Source organism: Cydia fagiglandana, chromosome 18, assembly GCF_963556715.1.
Source record: "Cydia fagiglandana chromosome 18, ilCydFagi1.1, whole genome shotgun sequence".
Lineage (NCBI taxonomy): Eukaryota > Metazoa > Arthropoda > Insecta > Lepidoptera > Tortricidae > Cydia > Cydia fagiglandana.
In genome coordinates, this window is record NC_085949.1 from 17,649,454 (window position 1) to 17,671,751 (window position 22,298).

Below are 22,298 nucleotides of genomic sequence, written 5' to 3' on the forward strand. Positions count from 1 at the left end.
ATTTTGTAAATCTTACTGCAACGAGATAAGATTCACCAATTGTCAACTTAAGATCCGTTGTGTAGTTTATGACGACCGGTCTAGCCTAGTGGGTAGTGACCCTGCCTGCGAAGCCGATGCTCCTGGGTTCGAATCCTGGTAAGGGCATTTATTTGTGTGATGAATACAGATATTTGTTCCTGAGTCATGGTGTTTTGTATGTATATAAGTATGTATTTATCTATATAAGTATGTTTATATCGTCGCCTAGTACCCATAGTACAGTCGCCATCATATATATCGGAGCGGCCAAGGTGTTCACAAATATCTGAACACGCCTCTATTGTCAGGGTGTTAGAGTGCTTGTTCAGATATTGTGAACACCTTGGCCGCTCCGATATATCTGATGGCGACTGTACAAGCTATGCTTAGTTTGGGGCTAGGTCGATCTGTGTAAGATGTCCAAAAAAAACTGTTTTAGCGACCAAAATGATTATTCTGTATTATATTTCATGGTCATCACCGTCTGATCTCATTTACCAGGCGACCATGACTGGTGACCTGGTGACGTCAACCCAAGCAGCGGCGAGTCGCGCCAAATCTCGCCTCATTTCCTCGTTAAAGGATCCCAAATACGCTGAACACGTGATGCCGCCTAGCGCTCTGAATAAATTAGCTGTAGCGGAAACCGAGCCTAGTGCTGAGGAGATGGCCGATGTTTTGCTGGGGATTGGTGAGTTAGGGTGGTATTCCACCTGACCAATCTCATTGCGTCTCAGTCTCTCATTAAGCAAATTGTGAGACCAATATATTGGACAGATGGAATACCACCCTTACCTGCTTACACTACTAGCAGAGCAGGTAGTAACAGTAGTAAGTAACATTCTGAATCGAAATTGCATTATCTGCCACTCTAACGCTTTTGCATATTCGAGTGATCTTTGTAGGCAGATGGCGAAATTTCTGTTTTCGATGTTCAATGTTCGCAGTGGGCTCCCATCAGTGGTTTGGTGAGTGTCAAGTGACGTCACCAACATGTAAAAAATATGAAATTAGCTTTACCGACCTGTATTTAGATATTTTCAACTTTATACTTCTATTTTACAGGTACAACAATCCCTGAGCCCGTGTTCCTTTGCTCCATTGAGCCTCCGAGCGCGGCCTTCCAGAGCGCCCTCGAGACGGCCCTGGCCGAGCTGGCCCGCGAGGACCCCAGCCTGAGGGTCGTCACGGACGACGAGTCCGGGCAGCTGGTGCTGGCAGGTACCGTGTTCCTGCACGTAGCCTTCCAGAACTAAGGACAGCTCCGAGTATCCTACCAGCTTAACACCCGATGGTTAACATAGGTCTCTCTCGTGGAAGTATCATTACGCAGAATACCTTGCCGCCTATATTCAGCGAACCGTTTTCACGTTTCATTCCGCAGTCAACAAAAAACCCTAATAACCAAAAACCATAATATACTCCGCCTGGTACTCTCTTCCGACCACGTGACTGACACAAGCCTACGTCATCATGCTGAAGTGTTCGGCGTTCAGGGGTTATAATGATAACACAAGAGTCGAGTAAATACTGCATATATTGGTAGAAAGCGCTCGCCTTATATACTAAGGTTTTAACAGGTTTAATCGAGTGGAAGTTATGGCAATGGTCATTAACCATTGTATAGTAAATTACAGTAAGTCAAGGTTTATGGCATCGTTAACTTAATGTTCTATAAAGTAGTAAAATACATATGTGGGAGATAGGCATCAAGTATCAGCTGTATCAGCTGATAGCAGCTGTGTATGATCTGACTACACTACAGCTTTCCCGTTTTTTTTTTTTTTTAAGACAAAAAATATATAACAAGTATTTTTTTTTTTTTGCTTAAGTGAACTTATATCTATGGTATACATATTGGTTCTTAAAATTATGAATGTAATAAAAACTTAATGCTATTTGGATATACAATTTGCTTACATGCTTATTTCTAAGATTACATGTTCCTTATATGGTTATGGAATACATTGTTACATTAACATGTGTTTACTTTTATTGAATCTGTTAATATGATATTTATTTGTTAGGCATTATTGATTAATTTTCTGTGTCATGGAGATAGTGGTTCCTTATATGGATGGTGGTATGCAATGGGATGGGTTTTTTTTTTTTGTTATATATATATATTATATTATACGTGTATTTAATGTGTTTGTTGTTCTATTGATGCATAGTAAGGTTTTGTTCTGTTTTTATGTACAATGTGTTCTTTACCTAAAACTAATATTTTTACATTTGTACCTTGATCTTCAATAACTGTATATGGTCCCTTATACACTGGGTCCATTTTATCTCTATCTTCCTTTTTAACTAATACCAAATCTCCTATTGTATACGTTATTGGATTTGTTTTTAAATCATAACTTAGTTTTCTAGATAATTTTGTCTTAATTAAATTATTTCTAGCATCCTCTTGGGATTTTTGTAATCTATACTTAAATTCTATTGGATATGAATCAAAATTATACATTGGATCTACTTGATTAACAATATTACTTGGTATACGACATAATTTACCGAATACTAATTCATACGGTGTATATTTAGTTGCTGAATGCACTGTCGTATTATAGGAAAAACACCAATATTGTAACCAATCTGACCACTGGTGAGCCTGGTTGTCTGTTTGTATTCTTAAAAATGCTCCTAGAGCTTTATGTGAATTTTCCAAGGAACCAAGGCTTTCGTGGTGGTACGCGGTTGATTGCAATTGTTTCATACCTAAAATGTTACAAATTTCGCGCATAGTTGATGAGATGAATTCACTTCCTCTATCTGTTCCTATTTCTTTGGGAATACCATATCGTAATATAAAATTATCAACTAAAGCTCTCGCGACTGTGTCTGTCTCCTTATTTAGCAGTGGATATGCCTCTACATACTTTGTGAGCTCGCACTGTAACGTAAGTATATAGCAATATCCATTTGTATCTTTAGTTAGGGGTCCGCATAAGTCTAGGAATACCTTATCGAATGACGCTGTTGCCGTGCTAGTAATACATAGCGGTTGTTTAACGTTTTTATGGAATTTTTGTTTTTGACATTTATCACATTTTTTTACGAATTTCTTAATGTCGTTATCCATTCCGGGCCAGTAGTAGTACCGCTTTACGTTATTGGTCATTCTTTGAATTCCTGCGTGACCGCTAGTAGGTAATAAATGAAAATCGTTTAATATGACGCGTTGGTCATCTTTATTTGTTATCTTTGTGACACCTTTAATAATACATAATCGGGGTCCGGACCCGGTATTGTGTGTATGCATGTATTGAGCTAGCTCCTTTATGATAAATGCGGTGTCATCATTATATAATATGCATACCTCTTTTATTTGTTGTGCCTTGCAAAATGCACCTAATTCTCTCGCGAAGAAAGCTCGTTTCGTACGCGATGGAGTAATAGGCCTGACACACAATGTCGCCAAGGATGGCGAGTATATGATTTCATTATTTTTACTCATGACGCGATCTGATTGTTTTAGTATTTTGTAGTAGTCGCGTTTATGGAAACTTAATTCCGGTAATTCCTGAGGTTTTTTGAGAAGTTCAACTATGTCTGGTTGCGCAGGCCAGTCGCAGTTGGAACCCTTGTCTTGTGACTTATTATTGTTTTCTTGCTCTTCCATGCGTTTCCTCTGTGCTCTAGTCATTACTGATACCACTTGCTTTGTCATGTTCTTTAATTCTTCACTGGAAATTTCAATCCTAGATAACGCGTCTGCAGCTACGTTATCTTTACCTTTCAAATATTCTACAGTGAAATCGTATTCTTCTAGGCACAATCGGAACTTGGTGAGTCGACTCGAGGGATTATTCATTTTGAATAAATAAATGAGTGGGCGGTGATCGGTGACAATTTTAAATTTTCGTCCATATAAGTATGGTCTAAAATATTTCACTGCCCATACTATAGCTAGTAATTCTTTTTCTGTCGTGGGATAATTTTTCTCTGCTTTGTTTAGAGGTCTGCTTGCATATGCTACTGGTAATCCATTTTCATTGGATAAGACACATCCTAAAGCTATGCCCGATGCGTCTGTGTGTATCGTAAACGTGTTGTCATTTGAGAAATCCGGATATTGTAGTAATGGTGGGGTACTGATGGCTATTTTTAACTTTTTAAATGCGTCGTCGCATTGTTTCGTCCAACTAAATTCTACATTTTTCTTTAATAAATTGTTTAGTGGTTGTGTTATTTCGGAGAATTTCCTAATAAATTTCCTGTAATAATTTACAAAAGCTACAAAACGTCTGACCTCGTCTGAGTTTTTCGGTACTGGATAGTTTCGAACTATTGAAATCTTTTTTGGATCGGGTTTTATCCCTTCCGAGGTTACTACATGTCCTAGGTACAATATTTCTTTTTGCAAAAAATTACATTTTAGTGGATTTAGTTTAAAATTTACTTGTCTTAATCTCTCAAAAATATCTGTTAAGTTTTTATTATGTTGTTGCAAGTTTCGACCCATGACAATGATGTCATCTAAATAAACTATACATTGCACGTAGTTTAGTCCTGACATAGCTATGGTCATTGCTCTGCTGAAAGCATTTGGTGAATTTTTTAATCCCATAGGTAGGCGTTTCATTTGATAGTGTTTATCTGCTATGAACGCGGTGTATTTCCTGCTCTCGGGATCAAGTTTTATTTGATAATAACCCTGGTTTAAGTCTAAGGTGCTAAAATACATAGCGCCGGTTAAAGAATCTAAGATTTCCGTGATGTTGGGTAAAGGGAATTTATCGTTTTCTATTACCTCATTTACTTTCCTGTAATCTATTACCAATCTCCATTTCTTATCTCCATTTGAGTCTGGTTTCTTGGGAACGAGTAGTAACGGACTTGCCCATTCCGACTGCGACTCTTCTATGATGTCATTTTCCAACATTTGTTTTATTTGTCTATTTATTTCTGATTGCTGTGACTGAGGTAATCGGTAGGGTTTAGTATATACGGGTGATACGTTGGGTTTTAAATGTATTTTCTGTTCATATAGGTTTGTAGTGTTTAACAAGTCACCCGGCAGCTGAAAAATGTCGGCATATTTTGCGCAAATGCTGGCAATGGAGTTGCTTTCTTCATTGTTTAAGTTGTTGAATTTTAAAAGAGAATAAAGTAATTTTACTCGGTCTGCGTTATTTTTACTTTTCTCATATGTGAAACAATTATAATCACGCAATGGTTTTATTTCTGGTGTGATATTGTTTAAAGTTACGTCTTCTTCACGTGTGTTTAATATTTTAACAGTTATCTTCCCATTCTTGCTATGTGTTAAGGTATTGGCCAAAAAAATTCCTTCCCCAATTTCGCTTGATAATACGACGTAATCCCCTGTATAATTTGTGGGTAATTTTACAATAGATTCACTTCTTGCGGGTAATTGTATTTGATTTGAACTAATGGTTCTGTTGTTGTCATTTTGTAATGTCAATGGTATTGTAATTAATTCGTTGTTATTGTTTAATGTGATTGCTCCTTTTTCGTAATTTATGACACATTTGTATTTTATCAGAAAATCTTGCCCAATTATTCCGTCGACCTGTAATGGTAATTTTTGGAATACATGAAATTCATGCTCAAATGATTGGTTTTCACTCTGCAAGTGTAGAGTAATTGTATTGTATGACGTTATTTTCCCTCCGACTCCGTTGATATGAGTCATCTTTGGTACCATGTGTCCGCGAGATATTAATGCTGCGTCGTTCGTTATCGCGCTTAGACTCGCGCCTGTGTCAATAAGCCATTTGTGCGTTGTACCGTTTATCGCAAATTGAACTGAATTCATATGACAATAAGTTAGGATATAGTTGTTATTCACGAAAAAATTGTAACAGCTGAGGCGAATTGCTGTCATCTGGTGTATTTTGTATCGCCGTATTAACTTGATATCGTTTGTTAGGTATATTTTGACGAGGACGGTTATAATTTGTATATGTACGCGTATTATAGTTTTTCGCGATTTGTATAGGTCGAGTGTTTTTCATCTGGGTGTGCACCCTTGGTGGCTTGTTTGACGTATTACCCCTAGTAGGGTATGTACGCTGTGGGTATTTACCCACTGGTTTATTATTGTAATTAGACCTGTATTGTCTGTGGTTATTATACCCTTTGTTCCGGAAGTATAAAACTTGCTCCGGAGCGGGCGTAGATGATATGGACACCTCTTGGTCTTTTGCACCTTGTATGGCATCTTTTAGCGAGGTGTATCCTCGTGAAGCTATAATGGTACTTAGTTTGTCATTTCGCAGGCCTTCCGCGAATTTATTTATTGCCATTTTTTCATTCAACGATTGTAAGACCGTATATGCCTCTGGTTTCCCATTGGCCTGTGTTACTGTGAGGTTTACAAATAAATCCTCCAACTCTTGTCCGTATCGCTCGATTGACCTATTTCCCTGTTTTGCCGTAAATAGCTTGGTTTGTATCGCGGTAGCTGATTTAGTCGGTAAAAGACGGAGTTTCATTTCATCAACTAAATCGCTTACACTGGTATGTTTTTCGGATATTCTAAGTTTAGCACTTTGTGTTAATCGAGTCTTAATAATGAAATTCATCAATAATTGTGAATCTGAATCTTTTATCATTGTAGAGTACAACTCTATGGCGTCTATAAGTTGTCTAGTGACGGCCTCCGAACCGTCCATAGCTGGTAGCAATGCTACTGCTGTTTTCAGGTTAAAGTTGTCATTCGACGTCATTGTGACCTGATATTTGTTGTCTTGGTCGTATTGAGTTATAATTTTACTGTAAATTTCCTCTATTTTTAGAAAATAAGACTGGATTAACTCACTGTCCTGTATAGAAATTTCAGATTTTTCTACTTTAGAACTATGTAGCTCTATATATTCTTCGTACTGATTATATAATAGTTTTACTTGCTGAAGTTTACTTTGACCATTAGCCTCTTTTCGGCGTTTTGGTCCTAATTTTCTAATATCTTCCTGTAGTGATTTTAATTGGTCATATAACTTTTGAATATTGGTCATAATATTCTTATGAATTTAGGTGGTACGGAAATATTCACATTGCTTACAACAATAATTGAAATTGGTTAAACACAGTAATGCTTAAATTGTACCTCTTAACATCGTATGGTCGTTGTTGGACACTGGGGGTGGTCGTAGCGACGGCTCTGGTGCTGGTGACACGCTGCAGGTGCTGGGTAGCGGTGGTGGGGCTGATGCTCTTCCTAGACGCTCTGCTCTGCCTTGTTGGTGTTGCGCATTATCGTGGCTACTGCTTGTCGCTCAATTTTCCTTGTTAGACACTTATGTATCTTTTTCCATATGGCGTATGAAAAAATTACGCATACGATTACTAGAACAGCTGTTGTTATGTATGTTGCAACTGTGCTGCTGTCTGCCTGTTTAGCGCTGGCGTTGTTGGAAGCACCGTTCTGTGCAATAATCACCTCTTCTTTCTTGTCGTTTTTGGTGCACTGGCTTCCCATAATTTTCGTGGATTTGTGCTTGCTTGAGCAGTGGAGCAGTAGAGCTGGCTGGCTGGCTGGCTGGCTTACTGGCTGGCTGGCTGGGCGGTGTCTAAGCTGTGGCTGCCTCGAGCAGCCCGACTGGCAGGATCGCCATGAAGTGTTCGGCGTTCAGGGGTTATAATGATAACACAAGAGTCGAGTAAATACTGCATATATTGGTAGAAAGCGCTCGCCTTATATACTAAGGTTTTAACAGGTTTAATCGAGTGGAAGTTATGGCAATGGTCATTAACCATTGTATAGTAAATTACAGTAAGTCAAGGTTTATGGCATCGTTAACTTAATGTTCTATAAAGTAGTAAAATACATATGTGGGAGATAGGCATCAAGTATCAGCTGTATCAGCTGATAGCAGCTGTGTATGATCTGACTACACTACAATGCGACAGCGCTATATAATAGTATGCAATAGCGCTATACAAAGTAGCAATGTTATTGTGACGTAGGCTTGTGTCACTCTGGGAAGAGAAGACCATGTTTTATTAGACTATGCTAATACCGCGTTCGTGACATACATATTTATGGGTGATATTCCACCTGTCCAATTTCTTTGTCTAATTGCGTCTCACTCTCTCATTAAGCAAAACGTGAAACGCAGTCGCAATACACATTGGACAAAGATATTGGATAGATGGAATACCACCCTAAGCTTTAAAGTGCAATTATTGTTCCTTAGTCATGTAAATAAGGTAACATATCTGTTCCTAGTATATATTTATGTTCTGATTTTTCTATCTAAAATTGAAATGACGTAAATTTTTCAGGTATGGGCGAACTCCATCTCGAAATAATAAAAGAACGCATCATCCGCGAGTACAAAATAGACGTCGAACTGGGTCCAATGCAGATCGCGTACCGCGAAGCGTTGCTCGGCAGCGGCAAGCAAACTATGGCGGTCGACCGCAAGATGGCGGGCGCGAGGCAGCAAGTCAAGGTCACGTTGTCAGCGAAAAATGTTAAGGGAGTTGCTGCTGATAAAGTATTAAGGTTAGTATACTTTTATAGTGTACAAGATGTATAGTGTCAATACGGATGGTATACTGAGTGTCGGGAAACAGACGATGAATGTTGATTGCATGATGGCGGGCGCGAAGCAGCAAGTCAAGGTCACGTTGTCTGCAGAGAATGTTAGGAGGTTGCTGCTGATAAAGTATTAGGGTTAGTATTTATTCTTATACATCTAAATGAATGACTAAAATTCCACTCGGGCACAGAATAAATAATAGTACTAGGTACAGAAGTCTCACTCTCTAACAAAACGCGTCTGTCACGAGCAGCACAGATATTGCCGCTAGGTAGCGACAGCGCCACGCGCGACTTATGGCAAACCCCAAAATTGGGGTCGAACGGATGTACTTTTAGTTATCTGTAGCAAAGCGACGAAATCGCGGAGTGAGCCACGCCTGACTCGGGTAAAAAATCATTACATTATTGTGCTTCGTTGCTCAATTTTCATTTCATTTGCTTCAGGATGGACAAGTCAGCAGAGAGTGCGGCGAACCTAGCACATCTGCACCCGCGCGCGCTGGCCGCCGCGCGGCGGGGCGTCGACACGGCGCTGCTGCACGGACCCAAGCTGGGCTGCCCGGTGAGGTTTATTACTAGACTCCATCTATGCTAACTCTGCACTGACTTTGACGAGACAAAGCGCGGGGACGCCCGTATAAACACATTTTTATGCTCCGTCACTACAAGTTCTGTGCAGTGCTAGCTTGGTCTGGCAACATACGAGGGTATGGTCCGCCTGATGGTAAGCGTGCTTAGCCCTTGGGGGTCATCCATTAATTACGTCACACGAATTTCTAGGTTTTTTGACCCCTCCCCCCCTCCATGTCACACTTGGTCACATCTGGCAAACCCCTCCCCCCTAGTGTGACGTCACATTTTTTCTACGAAATCGCCAAATCGAATTAAGTAAGTACCTAAGTATTATTAATATTTTATCAAAATATTTTTGACGATATAAATATTAGTAATTTTATAACCCAAAACTGCTTAGAAAAGAAAATTAAACGACTAAAAACGATTATCGTTTTAAAAACTTGTTATTGAAATGTACAGCGAATATAATAATTTAGATAAATTTTCGGTTACTGATGAAGTTAAAGTGACGTCACAAAGTTTGTGTCTCCCCCCTCCCCCATGTCACAATATGTCACATTTTCTTGACCCCCTCCCTCCCCCTAAACGTGTGATGTAATTAATGGATGACCCCTTGCCGCGGACTATAAATTGATGGATTATAAATTGTCAACTTTGTGTTTTAGATGGTGGACGTCCAAGTAACGTTGCACTGGTTTGAGGTGACGCGCGGCACGTCAGACTCCGTGGTCGCCGCCACCGTCGTACAATGCTTGAGGAAGGTAACACATAAATTCGATTTAAGTATTTATTTTAGTAATTATTGCTAGCTGATAATGTATGGATTTTAAGCCTATTCCAAAGGCTAACTGGATTTCTTTGAATTTTAATTTCCATGCCTAAAATTTCTAACGTAGCCTATGTCTAATCTAATATATATTGTGAGACATATTTTAAACTGTTTAGACGACAACGGTTTCACTCACTTGAATTTTTAGTCGCTATCGGTGACATATTTCGGGCCCCTCGGGGGTCCTTCCTCAGGCTCGAGTGCTCGCGGCGCCAACAACATGTCGCCAATAGCGACTAAAAATTCAAGTGAGTGTCGTTGTCGTCTAAACAGTTTATTTCGGGGATCTCGGAAACGGCTCTAACGATTTCGACGAAATTTGCTATATAGCGGTTTTCGGGGTCGAAAAATCTATCTAAGTATAATCTCTGGGAAAACGTACATTTTTGAGTTTTTATAATGTTTCCCAGATATTAAATATTTAAGTAACCTAGTATTCTCATGGCAGGTATTCGAAGAAGCAGAAGCCATGCTGCTAGAGCCAGTGATGCTGCTCCAGGTGGTGTGCCCCGAGAGTCACTCGGCCCGCGTCATGGCGGACCTCACTCGCCGGCGCGCCGAGATACTACACGTACATATGAGGCACCACAATAAGGTACTCTTACTATTTGAAGAAGCAGAAGCCATGCTGCTAGAGCCAGTGATGCTGCTGCAGGTGGTGTGCCCCGAGAGTCACTCGGCCCGCGTCATGGCGGACCTCACTCGCCGACGCGCCGAGATACTACACGTGCATATGAGGCACCACAATAAGGTACTGCTACTATTTGAAGAAGCAGAAGCCATGCTGCTAGAGCCAGTGATGCTGCTGCAGGTGGTGTGCCCCGAGAGTCACTCGGCCCGCGTCATGGCGGACCTCACTCGCCGACGCGCCGAGATACTACACGTACATATGAGGCACCACAATAAGGTACTCACTATTTGAAGAAGCAGAAGCCTTGCTGCTAGAGCCAGTGATGCTGCTCCAGGTGGTGTGCCCCGAGAGTCACTCGCCGACGCGCCAAGATACTACACGTACATATGAGGCACCACAATAAGGTACTCTTACTATTTGCCAAACTAAAAAGACTAGACAATACTCCGAAAAAGATCATCAGAACAAAGAACTGTGTATCAAAAGTACTTTTTTCAAATGAATTTTTTGCTCCTATAACCAAGAAGAGATGCAACTTAGTAATTTGACAGGTTTGACTTCACTTTCCGTCCTACGTTTTGGTCGTAGAACTTAAAGGAATGATTCCAATCATTGTAAAGCTGGATCGGTTAATTGCTATAGTGGTGCATTCGCCAAATTTGTACGTACCTTAGCGCTAACGCCTTAAGTTTCTTTTGAAAATAGCACATTTTTTTTTACTTACCCACTTCTTTAAATGACTCTCTCATTCACAGGTAATAGACAGCATCACCCCACTCTCGGAGCTACTAGGATACTCCTCTACGCTCCGTTCGCTTAGCTCTGGACTGGCTTCCTTCACCATGGAGTTCCATTCGCACCGACAGATGGCGCCACACGACGAGGAAAAAGCTATACGCAGTGTCACGGGATTCTAGCCTTTAGATTATTAGACGACTGACGTTGATTTAACCATTTTGATATATGTAGGATACTCTACGATCTGGTCGCTTAATTCTGGACCGGCTTCGTTTACCATTATTCGCACCGGCAGATGGCGCCAGATGACGAGGAGAAGTGGAATCGATTTGTAACCTCTATGATTAATAGACTATCATTAAAAAAAGCAGCAGGAGTGTATAATGGGAAAACTAAAAAAATTACTCTTACAGAAGTGAGAACTTTCGTGTCCATATGTCGAACAAGTAATGTTAGCCGCGTCACGCGTAATAGTTGCGCACATAGCCAACAGCTAAAGACTTAAATGGAAGTGAACAAGTGAGTACAGGATATTTATGTGAATATGAGTGTAGGTTATAGTGGCTGAACTTGCCGACTCCCAAGACTTAGTACAAAATGTATAAAAATATGTAAAAACATATATGTTTTTCCTGTTACTGTATTTAGAAATTAGGTATATTAAATACAGATACCATTAAAGTTTCTTTATTGTACTTTCAAATCACTTTCAATTTACAAACACTTATTTTTCACAAACCCATTTTTCTTTCTTGTTCTGTAACAAAAAAGGGGACACTTATAAAATACATGACAATTTTTAAATTAAAATACAGGCCAGCACGTAGGATGCGTTCACGGAAAGGGTTCGGAAAATCCAAAAAATGCAAAAAGGGTCTTCTCTCCGGCGGGGAATCGAACCCCGGTCTCCCGCGTGACAGGCGGGGATACTTACCACTATACTACCGAAGACGTTGAGATCGCTGACGAAATTACGTCAGTCTTGATGTGATTAAATGGTGATAAAAATGAAATGTTTATTTTCAAAGTTAAACAAACAAGTATAAAACAAACAATAAGCGGAAGGTCGAATATGTCACCAGTTTCATTGTTAATCACTGATTTTTACTCATTAATATTTATTAAATAGGGTCTGAATCGCGTAGGTATATATAATAATTCAACCTATATAAGTGCTGGGCACAGGCATCTTCTCATGTGCCAGAGGGTTTAGGCTATAGTCCCCGCGCTGGCCCAATGCGGGTTGAGGACTTCACGTACACCTTTGAATGTTCAGATCTGATTCTGCTCCTGGAAAACCCGGACATGAAGTCGGAGTTCGGAGTTGCGCGCTAGCTCGCAAATATCGCAGTTGTAAGGTATTTTTCTAACCTACTAACTTGCCCTGAGTATATCCAGCTCGGCCCGCAGCGCTTCCCTCCTATACGCCAGCCGCACGTTAGGCACGTTCGTCCTAGTAATATCGTTGCCGGCGGGCCCGTCTAGTATATAATCTGGTCCCAGCCAGATTTGTTTCTGTTCGTGCGGGAACCCGGACATGATGACGGAGTTGCGAGCCAACTCGCACATATCGCACGAGGAGAGTTTCCACGCTTGCGCTGCGATGCTGTATTCTTCCATTAGGGGTTCCTGTACAGAATAAAGTATGCATTTAAAAGAAGTAGTTGAGGACCAGTGAGTAGTTGCTGAAAGACATGCGAAGAAATATCGGTTCACCTTGGTGTAGTGGAACTGAAGTGGATCATCGGTCGACAGCGTGACGCGGAGACCGCGGGCGAAGAACTCCGGCAGCGGGTTCAGGTGGTAGTCGAGGAACAGCCAGTAGTTACTGAGAGACATGGCGATGAATATCGGTTCACCTTGGTGTAGTGGAACTGCAGAGGGTCATCGGTCGACAGCGTGACGCGGAGACCGCGAGCAAAGAACTCCGGCAGCGGGTTCAGGTGGTAGTCGAGGAACAGCGAGTAGTTGCTGAGAGACATGGCGATGAATATCGGTTCACCTTGGTGTAGTGGAACTGCAGAGGATCATCGGTCGACAGCGTGACGCGGAGACCGCGGGCGAAGAACTCCGGCAGCGGGTTCAGGTGGTAGTAGAGGAACAGCCAGTAGTTACTGAGAGACATGGCGATGAAGATCGGTTCACCTTGGTGTAGTGGAACTGCAGAGGATCGTCGGTCGACAGCGTGACGCGGAGACCGCGGGCGAAGAACTCCGGCAGCGGGTTCAGGTGGTAGTTGAGGAACAGTGAGTTGTTGCTCAGCGGAGACATGGCGATGAAGATTTGGGCCAGGTAGTATAAGTATTGGAGTACGGGCACCTGATGAAGTAGAAGATGTAATTATTAGTCCCCTTTCAGCTACCGATCCTAGTGTTAGTATGTAAGTTCGCTTATTATATAATCATACTATTAACTCTTGTCGAGAAACCTGTGGCTATCACCATCTGAGCATAATTTCGGCAACAATATTTGACGAAAATGAACCTGAGGCTCAAAAATTTCCAAACTTCTCAGTCTTTGCATTTGTGTAGGTACTTGTATCGTTACCTTTCTCAGCATGAGCCCGTGGGAGATGTTCTCCGCGAGCAGGAACCCGGCGGCGAGGTGGGTGGAGGGCCCGGACTCGCCGCAGTGTGGCCGCAGCACGAACGTGTTCAAGCCCTGGGATCTGTGGGCAAATGTCCATCAAACGTGCTGAAAAAATAATCTTGTTATTTTATGATTTTTATTGGGCAATCATAATTAGGTTATCCTGTACTAATGACCGTAGAAAAAGCGAGCTACGAGCAGTTGAACTGAGCGGGAACGAGAAGAAAAAGTACCAAAGGTGCCCAATTTTTCATCATAGCTTAAGCCTGAAATGTTGCAATGATCGGGGACCTTTAAATCTAGGTACTAATGTTGACTGAGGAAGTCGTGTTCCTACTGTAATCGTTGGCGAACCTTCGCAGCTGGTTGAGCACGACCATGTTGGCGTACATGTAGTAGAGGTAGTAGACGTAGGGTGGGTTCTCCTCGTTGGTCCACTCGGCGGGGCGCCGCAAGTCGCCTGCTAGGATAATCGACGAACCTTCGCAGCTGGTTGAGCTCGACCATGTTGGCGTACATGTACAATAGTAGAGTAGGTAGTAGACGTATGGAGGGTTCTCCTCGTTGGTCCACTTGGCGGGGCGCCGCAAGTCGCATGCTAGATTAATTGACGAACCTTCGCAGCTGGTTGAGCACGACCATGTTGGCGTACATGTAGTAGAGGTAGTAGACGTAGGGAGGGTTCTCCTCGTTGGTCCACTCGGCGGGGCGCCGCACGTCGCCAACTAGGAGAGGGTTCTCCGGCTTCGACTCGTCGTCTACGCTGTCGAAGGCTATCACGTACTGTTGTCAAAAAATTTACTTATTAAGATATTATTTTTAAGTTTATTGGAAATTTGTTTTATATTCCACATTTATTCCTCAGCATCAACGGCGCAGGGCCATATTATCTCATTCTTTGGCCACGGTTCTAGTGAAGAGTACAAAAAACTTGTTAAATCTTCAACTCGGTGGACTCATCAGGACATCAATCCTCTCCCATTTTGGGCAGTTGCCTAAACAGAAAAACAGTACAGATGCCCACGAATAGGTACCTATATACGAATAGACGGAAGCCAGTTTAGGCATAAAGGAAGTACTAAGGAGAGTCTGCTGATGTGTCAGGTGAATAAACGAAGTTTATAAAATATGTTTATAATGTGACTAACGTATACCTTGAGGAACTTGTGTAGGTCCGTGTTGGAGCTGGGATCAATGGATACCTCGAACAGGGGATTGAATAGGTTGTTCAGAAACTCCTGGAAACTCTTCAGCAGCTTGTTCTCTCGGTAGATGTCACTGAAAACACAATTTTTCTTGTCAGGACAGTAAGAATGTACCTATAAGATGAACATCCCTTGCAATGAGGAAGCTCGAATGGGAAAAAAACATGAAAAAATGTTATAATACCTAACTATTAAACTTTGGTGTTACAAGCAGTTTGGGACCTTCTTTGTATTCATATATACAACGCGTTGAACAATACAAGTGGGCATAGCATAGCTAGGAAGAATACTATGTCACACCAAAAATTTAGTCTGTAAGAATAATAATTTAAAGAGACTAAAGACCTTGCGAACCAAAGCGTGACGTAAATACTAAGTTAACAATAACTTAAAATACGGGGGCTCACTAGAGTCTCGGCACCTGCACCACCCATCTCACATGCTCGGAGTAGACGTTGTTCTTCACGGCCCACGTTGCCAGCTTGCTCCACTCCATTTTGTTCTTGCAGTAGATGGAGATGCGAGGCTCTATGTACGTGTATTTACTCTCTTCTATATCTGCCATCACCTCCTGGTGAAATACAGAAGCATGTTTCGCACCATATACATTTATTCAGTTGGTTTACTTGGTTTTAGCAACTTTTTGCACATCCGAAAAATCGGTTACGCTACATCACGACGTGATCATTGGTGCATATCCTGTCTAAGAGTCACCTCCCACTAACGACTTCCGAGCGAAGGCGTCTATTAGTCAATTCTATGACTGCTGCAAGACGCAACGTTGGCGCAAAGGCGCTAGTGTACACTTAGTAGCTGGCGCTGCAGCCAGTACTTATGCAGTCCGTCAGTTTCAACCCTCATGGCACCACCAAAGCGAAAATATACCAATACACTGATTGAATCTTCACATACCTTCATAATTTTGGAGAAGAAAAAGCCATTCTGGTAATTATCGGTTTTGAGGAACACCTCGCGCAGTCGCGACTCGCCAACCGGATTGTATTTGGCATTGAATTTGTCAAATCTATGGAACGTGTTGCGATCCTGTAAAATTTAAAATTTTTAGTTAATTACCTATATATATATACAAAGCTGAACTGAATAGAGTAGTTTTTGGCCTCGTATATTGACATTAAACGCAAACGTTCGCAAATCAGAGTTATCTAGCTACCACCAAACATTCTTAGGTATATGTTGCCGTACAGCGCAGTATTATCTACTCCAGCTTCAGATTTGCGCTTACATTTTACACTTTCTTGTGTCTTCCAAGTACTTTAACAAAAACACACGTGGACCATGCATCGTCCATCAACCCATCAGATACCTTCGCTATTTACTTATTTCGGCTAAATTTAATTGTGACGTTCCACGACAAAAGGTACCTTATGGCGGCTGGCGCTTACGTCGCATAGCGCCGCAATAATAGTGGAGCGGCGTTAATAATAGCGTAAGCGCCAACCGCCATAAGGTACCTTTTACCCGCGAGACGTCACAATTGTCAATCATCCCCCCAAAAACTTACCGCATGAACATCCAATATGTCCACGTTGAGATCGTACGTGTTCATCTGTATGCTCTCGAACACCGCTTTCAGCGTCATAGGCTGTCCCTTGTCCATCGTCACAACTTTGTCAGGGTTCTCTCGGAGCGTGCGCTTGATGAAGCGGAGGAGGTGCTTCTGGTTCATGCTAGATGCTGCGTGGATGTGCACGTCTACTTTCCTGAGAAGAAAGAGTGTATAAAGCCTTAGATGAGCATTCAACTGTGCCAAATGTGGCTATCTTAGCGGTAGTAAGGTATCAATGCGACGTCAGCATTGGGTGGCATTGGCCTTATAATTTTCGGGTATTGCGCCCCATTCTTGCGTATCCGTGGCAATAGGAAGCACCAGCATAAATGGTCCAATCATGGTGGCGTTACTCTATCGTTCGCATGGTCCAGCAAAGACTGTTTTAAAGTCACGATAAAACTTGATGGATTAACAGGTGCGGCAAACATGATTTTAATTGGACTCAACCTAAAAATCGAACCTTAGTATTAAAATATTAAATCATGAAGTAAACATTTTAATGGAGATTTAGTGTAGGATGGTTTCCATTTACAGAAAGAACTTTGTCCGATTCTGTGTTGAGGCAGATAGGATTCTAAAGGTAACATTTTTCTTACTTGATGTTGTAAAAGTCCCGATGCGGCACGGCCTTCTGCAGCGCCTGTTCATGGAGCTCGTTCAGCAGCACGTGCATCTTGAACTTGGCTGAGAGGAACTGCAGGCGCCGGTAGCAAAACGACGTCCTGCAGATAACAATATTACAGGCCTGTGCACACCGGATGCGTGTGCGTAGACGTGCACGTGCGCGTTGTAGTATACAGATCCTTATGAGAGACTGCACACCGCTTGCGTGACGTGTGCGTGCGCGGCTCCAACATTTTAGCGCACGCGCACGTGCACGTGTCCAAGAACCGGAAGGCGCTTCCTACGAAATTGGTATGGGTAAAAAAGTATGGGAGTTTTGTTTCAGTTTCAATGAATTGAAACCTGCTTAGTAAAATAATCATCGACTTTTGCGTTTGTATACGGGACACCTCATGGAATGCTCGGGTAGCTAGTGCTTCTACAAAGACAGCTAGTATTTTATAAGGGATGTTACTTCCACCAGCGTATAGTACTCTAGACAGTTCCATAGGTACTTACTTGAAATGTAAGAACCCGTCATTAAAAAAATAGATCCTATCCTATCGTGGAAATAGAGAAATATGACCAACACATTTATTTTGTAGAGTATATCCAGGGTTTGGAATAATACCATATACACTTACAGGGGTCCATCCCTCATCATATCAATGAGCGAGTGGAGATCATCGACGAACTGCTGGAAGGAGGCGTAATTGTACGCCATAGGACGGTCGTTGTTGGCGTCGGCCTCAGTTCGGTAGAGGCGTACCTGGCCATCCACCCAGCGGTAGGCGTAGTGCCGGCTCGGAGGCATGGCACAATCCCAAGGGTCCGTTGCTTTGCCTGCCGATAATATGAAAGCATTAGACTGGCTAACTAATTGGATTCGTTGCGCTTCGTAATGAAATCGATGCGGTAAGGGATTGGTCGGTCGAAGTATTTTACAGAAATTATAGGTATTGTTCTTTTTTGGAATCTTTTAGCCCTCAATTTTAAGATTTGCTTCAAATACTAACGTGTATATAAATATAAATGTAGCAAACAATTGGCCGGGAATCTCACCAGCAACCTTAGACGGTATGTCGAGCTGGCTGTCGACGTCAGACAGCCGGATACCCGTAGCTTTGCTCAGTACTTGCTCCGCTGGACCTGTCACATTGTAACTTCAAATAAATCTTTTATTATTTCATATTCATATTCATATTCATATCATTTATTGCAAACATGTGTTTACAGTAGGTCTTATATATCTTAGGTTACAACATGCACCCGTAAGGGCATAGCAACATTGGTACTTAAATAATACTTAATCTAAATTATATATATCTTAACAGGTATACATTATTCACCGCCTTAAATTTTATTAAATTATAAGTTTTAACATAATAATCCTAATATAATATAATAATCCAAATAAAATATAACATTTTTACGTTATTATTATTAAATTCAATTTATTCCGAAATATCATTTAAAAATTCATTTAAGGTATAATAGCATTTCTCTAATAAAAATTCCTTGATTGCCTTATAAAATAATTCATATTTATTGTGCGATTTGATGTTGTTTGGCAGTTTATTATATACCCGAATTGCTGTATATTGTGGGCTATTGGATAGGGTTTTTGTTTTGGTAGGGGGATCATACAATTCGGATTCGGATGTTTCGGCACTTTGGAATACCTATACGATGTGCTTTTTGCAGATGTAATTCTAAACCAAGCTAAATGACCAGTCGCCATCAGATATATCAGAGCAGCCAAGGTGCTCGCTAATATCTGAACACGCCTCTATTGTCAAGGCGTTCGAGTGCGTGTTCAGATATATTTGAGCAACTCGGCCGCTCCGATATATCTGATGACGAAGTCCATCATCTCACCTATGCTGTATGCGACGGACACTACCCCGATTACTACTCGGCTCCGCCAGAATTCGATCACAACAGCACCACATGGCGCCGCGCGAACGCCGTTCAACGTGCAATGGATGAGGTTGCGTGAACTAAAGTGGGCAGCGCTCGATTGTTGGTATTATTGTATCAGTAATTTTGGATTTGGTTTAATATTTAAAAGGTTTCAGAATATACTTTATGTTAACCGCGATAATTACCAATTTGGTGTTGCTATTGCCCCTTACTTATTCGAGATATTTTTTTTCCGATCCGATGTTTTATTTGACCAAACGCGGCGATTTCAAACTTTTTAGTAGGTATATTTCTTATTTATTCTACAGAAAAGACGCGTGGTCAAATTAAAATATAGCAAATGAAACATCGGACAAACATTTTATCGAAGAAATTGCGATACCCCAATTTAGTTCACAAGACGTAAAAATAATTTAGCTTACTGTTTAAATTACTCTTCATAAGGGAAGACACCGATGGCCGGTGGTGGGGGTTCGAGTGCGGCTTGTTGACTACTTCTGACGAGACCACGTGGAGGCTGAGGTACTGCTCCACCTCGGCTTCCGCTGAAAACCAACGGTTACTCGTCATCCAAGTCAGGACACGTGTTTTTTGTCACGTAAAATGTACCTACATTTTTATTCCTAGCCTATTTGAGTGTCCCATTGCTGTACAAAGGCCTCTCCCATTAATTTCCACGACTCCCTATTTGGTGTTTCCTCTGGCCAGTTGCTCAGGAAGCTGTCCAGGTCATCCCGCCATCTCCGTTTGGGCTTACCGCGTCCACGTTCCTCTATCGGCATCCACTTACACACAAATACATCACAAATGCAGAAAATTATTAAAGTTAAGTAGGTAATCCTATAGGACCCTATTTAGAAGTGGAAAACTTAATACTTCATTCCTTACTATATTTTGTCAAGGCAGAATGTAGATAAGCCCCCCCCCCCCCCCCCCCATTAGCGTCTTTTGAGCTTCGGCGTCTAGTCAGGAGTTGCGCCAACGTTGCGTCAAGCAACAGCGTCTACACGCTGACACTCGAGAACGCTAGTGTGGGGGCTCCAAGGGATCTCTCGTACACTTACTCGCGCGATGGCTCCTCATTGCGTCCTCCGCGTCCATGGACGAGCGACGCGACGAGGGACTGCTCTCGGCGAGGAGCTGCGACACGTCATGAGAGAAGGACTGGTAGCTCAGCGCCATGTAACGCTTTCGGATTTCCAGTGCTTGGATCAGCGCACCGGACGCCTGGTTTAACTCTTCGATGGGCACCTGACGCAAAATTTTAAGTAAAGAACACAACATTTTGTTGTCTTCTTGAAATTTAAGAGCTTTAGTAAAATACGAGGAATTTAGAGAGGTATAACCAGAAATTTGGTTCCATTATTATTACTGAAAAATAAGTACTACTATGGTAAATGTAATGAAAACAGATTATCTAGTCTATACGATGGACTGAGACCTTAGATGGATACCTACTCCTACATATCTACCGCCGCGGGTGCGGGACATGCGCTACTTGTACTTACTCCTTCACTAGAATTTCCTTACACATGACCAAGCATCAAGACTTTTGAACAAGTCACAACCTCCTGGACATACTTTGAACTGTAAATATAATTTTGTTAGCGGCCGTAGCACGGTCGCATTTTTATCACTAGTCAGCATGCCTATCACATTCTAACGAGTGTAAGTGCGAAAGTGATAGGCATAGTGACACGCGATAAAAAAGAAACCATCATGCTGCCACCGCAGCATTTACCCCGACGCGATGCAGCCCAGACGCGGCGGAGGCCTGACGTTGGTAGAAGCTGGACGGCGGCAGATCATCCAGCTCCATTGGAAGCGGTCGCCTCTCCTGGTGGTTTCTAAACCGGGGGCTGGTAACATCCAAGGTATTTTAAAGCTGTATTCTTGGACGCATTTAGATACTCAAATGACATACCTTCCTATCTACTAAGTTTTCTGAAATCGGTCTTGTTTTAGAAATAAACTAGCGACTCGCCTCGGCTTCGCACGGGTTAGCAAATTATACACCTAAATCTTCCTCAAGAATCACTCAACAAACACACTGTGAAAACACAGTAGTATTTGAGTTTATCGCGAACATACAAACAAACACACTAACAGACAGACGCGGCGGGGGACTTTGTTTTATAAGGTGACAATTCTAGTGAACATTTGTTTCTTTAATAACTTAGTGAAAGAGAATTTGAAATAGAGGAATATTAAGTATTAACAAAGTAAATTATGTACTCAGTACATTTACTGCCATCTTTCGACACAAATGAGTAAAAGTTTTAGAACGCCATTTGACTTTGATCCTTATTCTTTCACAGATATCTGCTAAATTTGTTAAATATCAAAAAGTATCGCCATTTACTCTAGAGTAGGCCAAAGGTATGGCACCATCTCTCGAAAAGATCGCGCACGGCGTCTCAGTCAAATTACCCTCTCGAACAAGGGGCCCATAGCACTTTGCCCGCATTGATGCCCTATATAGGTACCTAACTACTTAGTTTAGCGATTGTGTATGAGGTAGGTACCTACTTTTGGATTGATAAGTGCAATACCTTGGTGAACGATCTCCAGTCAAATGCTGCTTGCCAATCATGATTTTATTGTTTTTGAGGTCTAAAGATACGCTATTATTTAATTTGTCCCATTATTTCTAAACGAATCGAGTTGTTTACCTACTTTTATAGGTTAGCTGTACATATTGCCAAAAGGCGTTTGACACGTTTGACATTGACGGCGGTTTAGCAAAAAGTTTGTTTTGGTTTAGCAAAAGGCGGTTGTGTACGCGGAATGGAGGTTGCATTCGAGTATTATTTATTTATCATTAATAATAGGGGGTATTACTGCAATGTTCTGCCGCTGAGTGCAGCACTAGGGCCTGTGGCCTGTACCATAGAGTATAATAAGTAAAGAAAGAGTGGTAACTCCATACATCAGTTTTCTTACCAAAACGCGCTTTATTTCGTAGTCGACATCTAGCGTCATGTAGCGGAATTTATCAGTACTGCTAGTTGACAATAGATGTCTCGGCGAACGAAAACTCTAATGCTCAACAATTTTCCGCTAATATTACAGGATTAACTGGCAGTCTATTTTCA

At 41.7% G+C, this 22,298-nt stretch overlaps 3 protein-coding genes and 1 non-coding gene across 4 annotated transcripts in view; 1 reads left to right on the top strand and 3 right to left on the bottom strand.

The window, feature by feature from the left end:
• Positions 1 to 11,984, top strand: part of LOC134673457 (ribosome-releasing factor 2, mitochondrial) — a 34,672-nt gene extending 22,688 nt beyond the window's left edge. The window contains exons 7-13 of the mRNA XM_063531446.1: positions 523 to 712; positions 1,087 to 1,242; positions 8,278 to 8,500; positions 8,984 to 9,101; positions 9,781 to 9,876; positions 10,393 to 10,539; positions 11,331 to 11,984. Coding sequence (XP_063387516.1) covers positions 523 to 712; positions 1,087 to 1,242; positions 8,278 to 8,500; positions 8,984 to 9,101; positions 9,781 to 9,876; positions 10,393 to 10,539; positions 11,331 to 11,492 — 1,092 coding nt within the window. The 3' untranslated portion in view covers positions 11,493 to 11,984. The remainder of the gene's footprint in view (positions 1 to 522; positions 713 to 1,086; positions 1,243 to 8,277; positions 8,501 to 8,983; positions 9,102 to 9,780; positions 9,877 to 10,392; positions 10,540 to 11,330) is intronic.
• Positions 11,985 to 12,192: 208 nt separating this feature from the next.
• Positions 12,193 to 12,264, bottom strand: Trnad-guc (transfer RNA aspartic acid (anticodon GUC)). Its single transcript has one exon. It is a non-coding gene; the product is annotated as a tRNA-Asp (tRNA).
• Positions 12,265 to 12,656: 392 nt separating this feature from the next.
• On the bottom strand, positions 12,657 to 13,152 carry LOC134673642 (AMP deaminase 2-like). Its single transcript, XM_063531643.1, has 2 exons — positions 13,030 to 13,152; positions 12,657 to 12,942 (listed from the first exon to the last, which is right to left on the bottom strand). The coding sequence occupies exons 1-2, from the start codon at positions 13,150 to 13,152 to the stop codon at positions 12,688 to 12,690; spliced, it is 378 nt and encodes a 125-aa protein (XP_063387713.1). The 3' UTR covers positions 12,657 to 12,687.
• Positions 13,153 to 13,320: 168 nt separating this feature from the next.
• Positions 13,321 to 21,905, bottom strand: LOC134673442 (AMP deaminase 2-like). Its single transcript, XM_063531434.1, has 14 exons — positions 21,756 to 21,905; positions 20,945 to 21,062; positions 20,268 to 20,454; positions 19,626 to 19,748; positions 18,343 to 18,429; positions 17,925 to 18,123; positions 17,274 to 17,399; positions 16,630 to 16,828; positions 16,020 to 16,151; positions 15,515 to 15,678; positions 15,057 to 15,180; positions 14,519 to 14,685; positions 13,861 to 13,981; positions 13,321 to 13,632 (listed from the first exon to the last, which is right to left on the bottom strand). Exons 1-14 carry the CDS (start codon positions 21,794 to 21,796, stop codon positions 13,396 to 13,398), a joined length of 2,025 nt encoding a protein of 674 aa, XP_063387504.1. The 5' UTR covers positions 21,797 to 21,905; the 3' UTR covers positions 13,321 to 13,395.
• Between the last annotated feature and the right edge of the window lie 393 nt (positions 21,906 to 22,298).

Bases quoted from the DNA above. Each gene is read 5' to 3' on its own strand.
- LOC134673642 (XM_063531643.1), bottom strand. From the start codon at position 13,152: ATGTCTCTCAGTAACTACTGGCTGTTCCTCGACTACCACCTGAACCCG. The intron at 12,943-13,029 runs GTGAACCGATAT...TATTCTGTACAG, and splicing joins TTCAGTTCCACTACACCAAG to GAACCCCTAATGGAAGAATA.
- LOC134673442 (XM_063531434.1), bottom strand. From the start codon at position 21,796: ATGATTGGCAAGCAGCATTTGACTGGAGATCGTTCACCAAG. The intron at 16,152-16,629 runs GTAAGTTTTTGG...TAAATTTTACAG, and splicing joins ACATATTGGATGTTCATGCG to GATCGCAACACGTTCCATAG. The intron at 13,982-14,518 runs GTTCGTCAATTA...ATTTGCCCACAG, and splicing joins GTGCTCAACCAGCTGCGAAG to ATCCCAGGGCTTGAACACGT.